Genomic DNA, 11,762 nt, shown 5'->3' with positions numbered 1-11,762 from the left:
TATTTTAGTCAGATTCATTGTTACAAGATATTTTAAGCACTTTAAGATCAAAAATAAAATATTTTATTTTATACTTTAAATGAAAATAATTTATTTCTTAAATTTTGATTATATAGTTGAAATGAACTCCCTGAAATAAAATTTTATTAACAATGGTAACTTGTACAAGATGTTTTATACAAAGTATTGGATGTCTAAGATTATTTTAATTCTGTTTTAATATATTCGAACTTACCGAGATTAATTATGTATTAGAATGAGAATATTAATTCTCTCGCTTCTTTAAGTGAAGAAGTATATAAATATTTAATGCAATATATGTAATGCAAAGTATGCAAACTTTACTTGTTTTTAAAAACTTATTAAACAATTAAAAGGTTGATGTGGTATATTACCATAATAAATTAGATAAATACTATTTTCACCACACCACATATGTACATATGTTTTATGTCATACTATCGTTAATGATAAAAAAAATGTTCTGTAATATTTTATCTAGAACTCACAGTATACTTATACAGTTACTATATACGATGCGTCATTAAGCACAAGGGAGGTGGAGATTCATCATTAAATCATTCTATATCGCGGATATCAATCCGTAAACGTTTGTAATAAGTACAATACAAGTGGTGTTAAGAAAAAAATGAATCATACAGCAGTGTTTAAACAGCGAACAAAAACTGAAGATAATGCCGAATTGTCGGAGGTTATTATTATATCTGCAAGAAAGAACGGAACTTTAAATCTCTCGTCGAGAGGGCTATACACGGGTATTTGCAACAATTGAAAATTAAATAAATGTTGTCCAGATATTATTTAGATACATTTCGAAATCATTCGAATGCTTGATACTCCAATGTTGCACTTGTAAATGAACTAATGTGCATGCCTTTATTCATATTTATATTGTATTATGTTTAAATTGGTTCTTAATTTACGTCGTTTCAGCATTTTTAATGAAGAGATTTTGAGCAATAATGATATTATAAAATCACATTTTTCACATATCTTGAAAATAGCACTGATTATATAGATATCGTGAATGACAAATTATATATATTATTATTTTAAACATGACAAGTGATGTTTTATTGTTTTGTAGTAACAAAATTGCATTACAAGATATATATATATATACTATATCTAAGGTTTTGTATCCATACTAGTCTGATAATAAACTCATGGACATTAATTGTTTGTGAATAGCAAACAACTGTAACCTAGAAAGATTTCGCACTACCTGCTTTATGCTTCCTAGCAGCATTTCATTTTTTATTGTTTCATTGTTGTTGAAAAATTAAAATTATTACGAATATAATATCTCACGGCATATCATTTTTTTGTACTTTTGCACTCGTTCATTAAGTAGAACATCCTGTTTGAATGATCGAATGTATTACTCAATGTTTTTAGTTGTGATATAATTATAAAATTGTTTTTCCTTTTTTTATTTTTAATTCATAGATAGCTTTGCATGTTAGTCTATGAATAATGCAATAGAACAAGCAATATTTGCAATAATATCATTGAAGATCACCGAAAACATGTATTCAGGTAAGTTATCATTAGTTGTAGATTTCATATATGTATCATAAACTTATGTTCAAAATTAGATAATTACATAAAATGTATAACATGTTAAGATTAATAAAATCTGTTGCAGTACCTGATAGACTATGGAGTATAAACGAATTAACAGAGGAAGAAGTACAGCAGTTACATTTTGAGCTTGATTATGTACACAAAAATGAACGTTGGTGGGAACAAAAGCCACTTAAGATATTAGATTTAGGTTGGAATAACTTAACTAGTATTGATCCAAAAATAGAACGTTTAACAGAATTGACAATAGTACTTGTATGTGTTTAGTTTATTATAACAATTTCAATATAGTTGTGCGCAACAAGTATTTATTTATAAAAAGTTTTATATAATAAAAATGTATAATTTTCATAGTTACACAACAACTTATTAGAAGATTTACCCCCTGAGATGGGAAATTTAAATAAATTAGAAATACTAAATGTATCGCATAACAAGTTAGCGAACATACCACACCAATTTTATAAGTTGACCGAATTATGTGAATTATATTGGAAGAATAATGGTCTACGAGAACTTGATTCTGCGATTGGTGATTTAGTTATGTTATCACATCTGGTAAATTATAATAAAACTTGCACATGTATTAAGATAGTTTCATGCACTAGTATTTTTTAAATATCTTCTACATATAGGATTTGTCGTGCAACCGTTTGTCAGAACTGCCATTAGGAATGGGATACTTAGTACGATTGATTACTTTGGATTTAAGTCGCAATAAGTTAAAAGAATTGCCATCCGATTTAACAAGTATGAGAGGTAAGACTTACAGTAGTTCAAATTAAATATTTAATAAATTTAGTTTTTTTTATCAATATACTGCTACTTAAAAAGAAAAAATAGTGCAAAACTGTGACATGGAAATTTTATAAAAAGTTGATCATATTCTTTTGACAATAGCATTAAAAAGGTTAGATGTACGCTATAATCAGTTGGAAATGTTGCCACCACTGGGTGAATTAAGGAAAATAGAAACGGTGTTGCTGCAAACAAACAAGTTAACAACATTTCCCGATGTGTCTGGTTGTACGCTGTTAAGAGTACTACATTTGGGTGATAATAACATTACTGTATGTATTATTATACATTTGTCTTAGCTATATTACTTATATGTAATACAAATCTTGCAATATCGATTTTACATTATTTTTAGGAAATTGATATGTCTTGTTTGGAAGGTGTAGGCCAATTGAGAACATTGACATTACAAGGTAACAAAATTGCTGTAATACCAGAGGAGATAATAAAATTAGTAAATTTGGAAATTTTTGATTTGTCACAAAACAAGATAACTATGTACGTTATTTCACATATTATATATATCATTATCATCTACATCAAAAAACCGTTTTAAAAATAATATTATTTGTTTTATATAGAATACCAAGTTGTATCGGTATAATGCCAAATTTGAGACAATTTGTAGTCATTGGAAATAATGTACAAAATATAGGAGCTCATATGATACGATGCGGTACGTCTTGTATTTTGAAACACATACGACAGAGCATTAACAGTACAAATTTAAATACAAATAAATATTTAATATCAGATGTTGACACAAATATTTATCCAGATAAGTACGTATATGCATAAACTGTATTCTATTAAAATGTTTTGGGATTTGTCGGTTAAAAATAAAATATGTAATATTTTAGATATACAATGCAAAGTACAAAATTACTTAGTTTGTCTGGGCAGAATCTTGTTGAATTGCCGCAAAAAGTATTGGAAGATGCATCTAAAGCAGATGTTGGTACAGTGGATTTAAGTAGAAATAAGCTATCTATCTTACCTGAACAGTTATCAATAATTGCAAAAGTTGGTGACTTGAAGCTGGCCTCTAATCAATTAACGCATATACCAGAATGGATTGGTGAAAAGTATGAATATTTGCAAGTTTTGGATTTAAGTAAAAACTTTTTACAATCGCTTCCTTCTAGCCTTGGCTTACTGAAATATTTACAAGAAATTAATATTTCATTTAACAGGTATTGTATACACATTCATATAAATAGTTGCAATATACAATTTATTTAATTTACAAATACAAATTATAATTTCACAATTCATTTCAAATAATAAATGTTTTAAGGGCCATAATGAAAATAATATTTCATATGGTATTGAAAGTACATATTAATGTATCGATATATTGTATAGGTACAAAGAAATACCGGGATCTGTGTACAATGTTACGTCATTAGAAATATGTATAGCAAATGACAATTTAATATCTGAAATCGATGTATCATCTTTACAAAAATTAAAAAAGCTTGCAGTATTGAATTTTGCTAACAATAATATTGGATACGTGCCACCAGAACTTGGTAATTTAAAAAATTTAAGGTGAGTCAAAGTAGATATATTACATTCCGTCGAAAAGTTACAAAGGAATATCTTTGTAGGATGTTATCTTTATCTGGAAATTGTTTCAAACAACCGAGACAAGCAATATTGGCCAAATCTACAGAAGAAATTCTTGCATATCTTAGGGACAGAATACCTGAGTAGAATACAATCAACAAATTGTTAAAGTGTCTTTAAACGTTTATTGTAATTAGAAAAATATTATGCAAAAGATATAAGAATAACTGAAATTGGTTGAAGAAATTATATGCCAATCGTTCGAAGTTATTGAACCACTATATTCCTAAAATAAAATATTTGAAGTAAATAAATTAATGAAATTTAATATGCCTTAAATTTTGTTAGATATTCTTTTAGGTAGGTTATACATAAAGGTACACATATAGTTGATGCATTTCAACAAACACTGTTATAAAGCAGTAGTTTGTAAGGAAAAGATACAAACATGTAATATTTAATTAAGTACTATATAAATATGATATTAAAAAAATCGCATCCGGAGAAACAATCTATATTCGATCGGATGTAAATTAATTAATCAATGTAATATTATTAAGACACAAGCACGTTTAAAGTACGAGTTTTATACATTTTACACATTCATTTAAAATTCCTGTAATAATTGTTCGATGGCAATAAAAAATCGCTTCTTTTTCTTTAATTATAATTTTTTATTTCCGAAATATGTGTTTCGCGTGTTGTTAATGTCAGGAAAAAAATTTTTTAACACGAAACACCTCGTCCTGAAAAAACATTTTTGGTTCAACGTTTTGATTCTTTAAAAGAACTCGGCGGATCCTTTATTGCTTTCGAACTTTTATCACGAGGACTGGCCTGATAAGCGTAGGAATTAGATGTTTTGTCCGAACAGGTGTTTTTCGATTTCGATTTCTGTTTGCCTTTTGTACTCGATACTCGTCGGATAGTTTCCTCGATAAATCTTTGTTCCTTCTCGTTTACGTCCAATGTTAAATTGTTTTTTTGACACTCGTCCTGTCCCCTTCGACTGAGAATTAAACGAAAATACATTTCAATCGTACCGTGAAATTTCAATTGGTTCAACTTTGCCGATACAATCTAATCGATCGCGCATAACATAGATTAGATATTCAATGAGAGTTTTTACCTCACGTCCTGAAGTATCGACCGCGTGAAAAATTAGTTCGCGCGCTGTACGTAATCTCGAGTCTAGTTTTCTTTTAGATCGAGTATTGCGACTCAAAGAGAGAAGTAACCATTTGTTGCAATGGTCCAACAAACTGTTTCAAGAAAGGGTTGCAACAAATGGCTCTGACATCTTCGAATTCAGATTTGGACGAATACAATCGTTTCAATCATTTTTGATTAAAAAACCGTCGACGTGTTTAGTTTTAAGTTTTACCGCTTCAAGCATTGCCATCTTGTTCCATTCTGAATTGGTAACGTTGGACGCGACACTGAAATGGTAAAACCCATTCAATTTTATTCTCTTTTTCTCCCTGTATAGGTGAGAAACATATCTAAGAAAATATTTTTTACTTTACGTGCATGTATCATTTGTACGATAAGTTTAAGCAGTACGTGACTCGGTCCATGTACGTTGTTATAAAAGATCATGTACACAGACACGTACACTATAAGTACCTTAAGAGATGCATTTATCACCATATATCTCTCTAGTAGGTATTGGTTATACCAAGTTCGACTTAAATCTGGCTTGTTTCCTTTTTCTTAAACTCTTCCTTTTTAACTGTCTTTTCGCGTAAATCGTCCTCTCGTCGCAATTTTCATTCTCTTCTGATTCTTATAGATAATTTCGAATAAAAAAGGATTCGAAGCTGGTGGAAACATTTAAATACGGTATTGCTGGCATCCAACTACCGTCATTGTTGTCTGTTAATTGTAACTTCTCGATAAGAAACGAAGAAGATGGGCTCGCCGAGTAAAACGCTATCGAAATGGAATTTTCGGTAGATTTAACGTTGCTTTTAGGTATCGAGTAACGATCACGGTTGTTCACGTTAGAGGGCGATGTAACAAATTTTACATCTCGATCGATGTTAACCACAGTGTTGAGAATTTTAATAGAAAAAATATTTCTTGGAAATGTAAACGCATCGAATATAATCATTCAGCGTTCAACGAAGAAGAAGACGAAGAGAAGGAGGCAGTTTCGAGGCAAGATTCGAGTCGGTCGAAATCGATTCGCTGTAGACACGATCCATCGTTTTAGATCGCATTGTTACACCCTCTATTCAATTCTGTTTTATCCGTAATTGTGGAGCTCAACGAACGCGAAACGGGCAGAGGATCTTCCTCGACGAGCTTTAAAGTAAAGACAAACGCGGACTCGGTCCTCCGGTCTAGATCTAATTATCGATTAGAGAGGAAAGTTTTTAACTAGGAACTTTGACCGCTCGCACGAAGCTACGGAAAAATTGGATCCAGTTGCCGAGATCGTCTCGGACACGGTAATTCCTCGTTCGCGAGAGATAACCGTACCAGTTTTACGGACTGTAGCGTACGTGTTTTTACTTTTTCTACCACCGATTACTTCGTATCGTATTTCATTCTTTGAGCGATCGCGTCGTTAACTCGAAACTACTCTAGCAAAGTTCGACATACCCCGATCGATGAACATAGGTTTAGAACTGATCAAAATATAGCACACGTTAGATCACTCGGTCTGCACCAATGCAAATCTATGTCCGATGAATATGCGTGTCACTCGTTCGAATTATTTTCGATTTCTTTTAACGTCAAATCGAAAACTATTATCTATCGATCGAAAGCTCGTTTCGTCTATTTTATCATAACGAAATCATGATTCTTTATTTCTTTTAACGTCAAATTGAAAATTATTATCTAGCGGTCGAAAGCTCGTTTCGTCTATTTTATCGTAACGAAACCACGATTTCGTAAAAAGGAAAACTTATCGATAATTGAAACGAATATGTACAGGTGCAATGTCAGATGACACATTCTGTCGTAAAATGAGGTGATTCGTGAGGTAATTGGAAAATTCCAGGATCCAGATCGTTCGTTGTTACAAAAATTTACAATTTCTAGCCAGACTATTATATCGGGACGGATTATATTGGGTTGTTTGGAAAATCATTTCGTTTTTTTTTACAGTGTATAAACATTTTACTAAATTACATATTCTCCATTTTGGAGAACGAAATGACTTTCCAAACAACTAAATAATTATAGAAAAGGGACGATCGAACGCTTTACCTCTGATGGTTGCTGTACAGCTTTGCCAGTACCTTGTTCAAGTGCATGTTCTCGTTTTGAAGAGACTTCAACTCCGATTCTTTCTCCTGCAAACGCAACGAGACTACTTGAACGTCTCGTTCGAAGGAATACCTCGTCGTTCGTACACGGGTGTTCACTTCGACACGGGGGTGAGACAAACACCCTTTGTTTCGACCGGTCGATATCGAATAAAGTTTTTCATTCGAATTACCGAGAGTGTTTTCGTTGCCTCTCGAAGCTCCTCTTGACGAGTTTCCGAAAGGTGACGAGCCGTGATCGTCTCTGTGGTCAATCGAGTCAATTGTTGTCTATAGTTTTGTTCGCGTTCCATCGCCTTGTCCCATGCCTCCTCGCGAGCGATTATCGTGTCTCGAAGGATCTGCATATCCTTCTCCAAGATCTCCAGTTCCGATCTATTACCACGCAGGGAGAAGAACAAAGCAAGATGGAATTCTAGTAGAATTCTTCGGGACGAAGCGTGTCTCGCTCGAGAAGATGTATCAACTACTCGACCAGGTGCTCGAAACGATAATAATACGTCTTCGTGTACCAAGATAGTACGCATAAACAGAAAGGACAAATAATACGTCAAGACGAGCGAAGAAACAGAGAGAAGACGAAAACGAAAATATCGGGTTGTTCGGAAAGTGATTTCGCTTGTCCAAAATTGAGAATATATAATTTAATCAAATATTTATACGCTCTGAAAAACTCGTGATTCGTTTTCACCGTAAAAAAATGAAATGACTTTCCAAACAACCCAATAAAAAAAAAGCGAAGAAACAGAGAGAAGACGAAAACGAAAATATCGGGTTGTTCGGAAAGTGATTTCGCTTGTCCAAAATTGAGAATATATAATTTAATCAAATATTTATACGCTCTGAAAAACTCGTGATTCATTTTCACCGTAAAAAAAAAAAACGAAACGACTTTCCAAGCAACCCGATAAAAAAAAAAAGATACAGTTATAAGAGAGGCGACTCGAACGGTGCACGTATCGAACATTGTTGTATTTACGAACGAAACACCCGAAAGATCGACAATATTATGATTTTAATGCCCGAAGAAACACGATCGACGCCATGTTACCTTGGTTTATTATATTGTATTCTTTGAACGAAAAATAAAAGAAGAGGAGACGAAGGAAGAAAAATAGGAAACAGATACAACGAATGTGTTCGTGACTCGAGGAGACCGATCGATGGACGAAGGAATAATGGAAATTTACTTGGTGATGGTGACAGTGGATGGTTGTTTCGCGCCGCTCTCCAATTTCTTCTGACACCCCATACACACCGCCCACACTTGTACCCCCCGCTCCAGTTTCGAGAGAATGTTCGTCGTCGACGTACCATTCTCCTCGATCGTTGGCACGTTCTTTGTCTAAAATCGCAATGAAATTTTATTTTCAATGCCGGTCGATTCGCGCGCGAACTTTTATACACCGACTCGTTCCGCTGCGTTAATCGTCTCTTCCAGCTTGAATTTCTCGCGATCCAATTCCTCCAGCAGAGCAGCTACCCTTTTCTCGTGTCCCTTCGCTTCGTTGCGTTCCTCCTCCACGCTTGCAAAGAAATATACAAGTACAGATATTTGAATCGTTGGACGATCACGTTTCATCCTCGTTGAAGAAATTGTTGAACACGTAAACGAATCCTAGGCGAATTTCTTTCTTTCCATAAATGACATTTTTCGAACGAAAGTTTCAAAGTATTCGCTTTCATTGATTTTTCACCTAAGAAATTTTCCGATCGATGCAAGTATCGACCCTAAATTCGAGGTTTCTGAGTAACCTAGCGCGCCTTTTGTGTAATACAGCGCGTCGAATTTCGAAATTTTAATTCGCGAGAAAAAGTTCAAAGCGGAAATAAAGGCATCCGTTTCGCTGCTCGATCAGCTTTTTCATCGAGCGTCGATTTCCGTCCACGATACCCGCGAGCGAGCCGAAGAGGCTATCGATCGAGCTGAACCATTGTTCGCGCATTAATACTCACCGAGACGACAGGGCTTTGTTCTCGGCGAGAAGGTTCTGATTACGCGATTGCATCGCGAAATTACTATCCTCGAGGAGTTTCATTCTCGTTTGCATTTTCTCGAAAACGAGCGCGTCCACCGCCTGTTTCGTCGTCTCCTGTTGGCACGGGGTCGTTCTTACGGGTTGCATTCGAGGATCCGGATACGTCGGATCGCCTCTACCTAAGAACACTTACGGTTGGTTCGGTTTTCGATTTTGTCCGATCGTTGGTCGTCGTTTCGTCAAAGGGGAGAGCGGAGTTGGTAGTAACGCTGTGACTTTGGAACACGATTACGCTAAAGGTGTTGCATTTGTAACAAAAAATCCTTGTACAAACGTGTTATCTAATTGTCCGACATTCTTGAGCCATAGCAATTCCGTTGTACGTCAAATAATATCCAAGACGCCGGTAACACAATTTTCATTTTAGAAAATCAAGATATTTATTTACTTAAATTTTAATTAATAGAAAAAAGTTCGCTTCTTTTTACTTCTAGTTGAAACCTGTCGCGACGAAGCTTTACGGAACGGTCGTACAAATTCGAGGTTGAATTCTATACATAGATTTGTCCCTTCATTTTTTGTCAATAAATTTCGGCCCCGCTCTCCCCTACCTGTATTCTTTTCGAGCCGTAAACTGGCTATAATTGTAATATTTTCCCCCAAGAAACTACCCAGTATTTTAATCTGTAATCGCGTTCGCGTATTTATTCGTCCTCGAAGAGGATGTACGAGTTTTTGTTCCGCGAAAATATCTGTAACGAGTATTTTTAAATATGGTTCGCGAGAAAGAAATGTTAACGGCGCGACGAACCGATTAATTTACGATTAAAACAGCTGTCTAAAATCGGACTACGAATCGACGACCGTGACGTCGAGGACACGATCGAAACGATAAAAAAGAAAAAAAAAGGACCGAGTGAAAAAGCAGGATATCGACGAACCGTCGATACCATTCTCGTTCGTGACGGAAGCCGGGCGACGCGCGACATTTCGAATTGCAAACAGATATCGTCCATCGAACTGGTTCGCTTTATCCGCGGGCACGTGCACGCCCGTATATATGTATATGTTTATTAAATTCCAGCTACCGTTTCGAAACGTCAGCAAAGGGGACACGAGGGAACTTTTGTTTTACCTGGCACGGGGTGTTCGGCGTTCTTCGCTCGAAACTCCAGCGGTTTCCAGCCGACGTGATATCCTGGAAGACGAAGCGCACGGAAGTATCGCGATTCGATTCATCGTGGTCGAATTATTATTATTGTTGTAGTATCGTAATTTTGGCGTAGCGTTGGTTTAGGAAAACGTAGCTTTAAGAGAAGATAATTTTAAGGACCGTGTCTGGAAGAGGGTAATAAAAGAGAAGGTAACGAGGAAACATTGTAGAGCGTTGAGCAGAGAATTGTGAAACATTGTAGAGCGTTGAGCCGAGAGTTGTGGAACAATTGTAAAGTGTTGAGCCGAGAGTTGTGAAACATCGTAGAGCGTTGAGTAGACAGTTGTGAAACATTGTAGAGCGTTGAGTAGACAGTTGTGAAACGTCGTAGAATGTTGAGTAGACAGTTGTGAAACATTGTGGAGTGTCGAGTAGAGAATTGTGAACACATTGTAGCGTTAAGCTGAGAATTGTGAAACATTGTAGAACGTTGAGCCGAGAGTTGTGAAACATTGTAGAGTGTTGAGCCAAGAGTGTTGAACCGGGTAATGTTGAGCCAAGAGTCGCGAAGCATTGTAGAGAATTGCATCGTAGTCACGTTATTTACTGTTATCTAGTTATTGTCAAAGTATTAATTATTTATAATTCGATAAATTATTCCACATTATCGTTGAACGTGTTTGTTGCACACAGAGGTACGGTGCGGGGAAAAGTGGAGTAAAACGAGCCAAAAGGTGTACACTACCGTTTACAAGTACCAGGACATCCTGTATTTTTTTTAAAAGACGAAAGAGCTGAAAATCCTTGGAAAGAAATACAATATTATACAATATTCGATTGTTTTCCAATTGCAAAGGTGACGCGACCCTTTAACGTTTCGTTCGAACCGGTCCACGTGCAGTAGTTATCTACTTCCTCTAGGATGAAAACTATCGAATATTCCTTCGAGTCGTTCGATGAGTTCGCAACGGTCTTGGATCCAGTTTGGTCCTAATACTTCCGGACGGTGATGTACATCGCGAACTGGTCGTTATCGTGGAACGTAATCGGATCGCGTACCGCTTCGATAGGAGTCCGTTGTACGAATTCTCGGGGTGTAGGATGGCGACGCGTAACGATTGCACTGGCCATCGCCGTAGCATCTTTCCCTCGAAGGATCCGTCGACAAGTAGTGCACGCACGACATCTTCGAAGCGAATTTCTTCTCGACGGAGCGTAAGAAAAATGTTTCCAATTGGCCCTCGACGTTCCCTCTTGTCGCTAGTGCTGGAACTTCGGCACCGAACAAGAGTCGAACTCGAGACAGCCGGGTGGTCCCCCGTGACCTGGATCACGAGAAATTTTTCCTCCTCTCGTGGACCATCCCGTATCGTCGGT

The 11,762-nt window shown here is 35.7% G+C and overlaps 2 protein-coding genes across 4 annotated transcripts; one reads left to right on the top strand and one right to left on the bottom strand.

Annotated features, from left to right (window-relative positions):
- Nucleotides 1-520: 520 nt before the first annotated feature.
- Nucleotides 521-4,224, top strand: LOC143144024 (leucine-rich repeat-containing protein 40). 3 transcript variants are annotated; one of them, XM_076305969.1, is made up of 11 exons: nt 565-712; nt 1,471-1,560; nt 1,670-1,863; nt 1,963-2,166; nt 2,244-2,367; nt 2,509-2,678; nt 2,762-2,904; nt 2,988-3,188; nt 3,267-3,599; nt 3,772-3,957; nt 4,017-4,224. In XM_076305969.1, exons 2-11 carry the CDS (start codon nt 1,491-1,493, stop codon nt 4,120-4,122), a joined length of 1,731 nt encoding a protein of 576 aa, XP_076162084.1. In that variant the 5' UTR covers nt 565-712; nt 1,471-1,490; the 3' UTR covers nt 4,123-4,224. The 3 variants fall into 3 exon arrangements, with proteins under 3 accessions (XP_076162081.1, XP_076162084.1, XP_076162083.1); XM_076305968.1 differs by having other exon boundaries at nt 636-776; XM_076305966.1 differs by lacking the exon at nt 1,471-1,560 and having other exon boundaries at nt 521-776.
- A 391-nt stretch (nt 4,225-4,615) lies between these two features.
- LOC143144949 (uncharacterized) lies at nt 4,616-10,959 on the bottom strand. Its single transcript, XM_076307831.1, has 9 exons — nt 10,566-10,959; nt 10,368-10,430; nt 9,721-9,783; nt 9,210-9,411; nt 8,659-8,779; nt 8,444-8,598; nt 7,427-7,628; nt 7,195-7,280; nt 4,616-4,978 (listed from the first exon to the last, which is right to left on the bottom strand). The coding sequence occupies exons 1-9, from the start codon at nt 10,957-10,959 to the stop codon at nt 4,741-4,743; spliced, it is 1,524 nt and encodes a 507-aa protein (XP_076163946.1). The 3' UTR covers nt 4,616-4,740.
- Between the last annotated feature and the right edge of the window lie 803 nt (nt 10,960-11,762).

The sequence above is a fragment of the Ptiloglossa arizonensis genome, chromosome 3 (assembly GCF_051014685.1).
Source record: "Ptiloglossa arizonensis isolate GNS036 chromosome 3, iyPtiAriz1_principal, whole genome shotgun sequence".
In the NCBI taxonomy this organism is placed as follows: Eukaryota; Metazoa; Arthropoda; class Insecta; order Hymenoptera; family Colletidae; genus Ptiloglossa; species Ptiloglossa arizonensis.
This window is presented reverse-complemented; position numbering and strand designations above follow the sequence as displayed.

Excerpts from the sequence above, each read along its gene's own strand:
- LOC143144024 (XM_076305966.1), top strand. The coding sequence starts at position 650 with ATGAATCATACAGCAGTGTTTAAACAGCGAACAAAAACTGAAGATAAT. Across the intron at positions 2,368-2,508 it reads CGATTTAACAAGTATGAGAG|CATTAAAAAGGTTAGATGTA; the intron begins GTAAGACTTACA and ends TTTTGACAATAG. Across the intron at positions 2,679-2,761 it reads TGGGTGATAATAACATTACT|GAAATTGATATGTCTTGTTT; the intron begins GTATGTATTATT and ends CATTATTTTTAG.
- LOC143144949 (XM_076307831.1), bottom strand. The coding sequence starts at position 10,959 with ATGCTTCGCGACTCTTGGCTCAACATTACCCGGTTCAACACTCTTGGC. Across the intron at positions 8,780-9,209 it reads AACAAAGCCCTGTCGTCTCG|CGTGGAGGAGGAACGCAACG; the intron begins GTGAGTATTAAT and ends TTTCTTTGCAAG. Across the intron at positions 8,599-8,658 it reads ACGCAGCGGAACGAGTCGGT|ACAAAGAACGTGCCAACGAT; the intron begins GTATAAAAGTTC and ends TTGCGATTTTAG.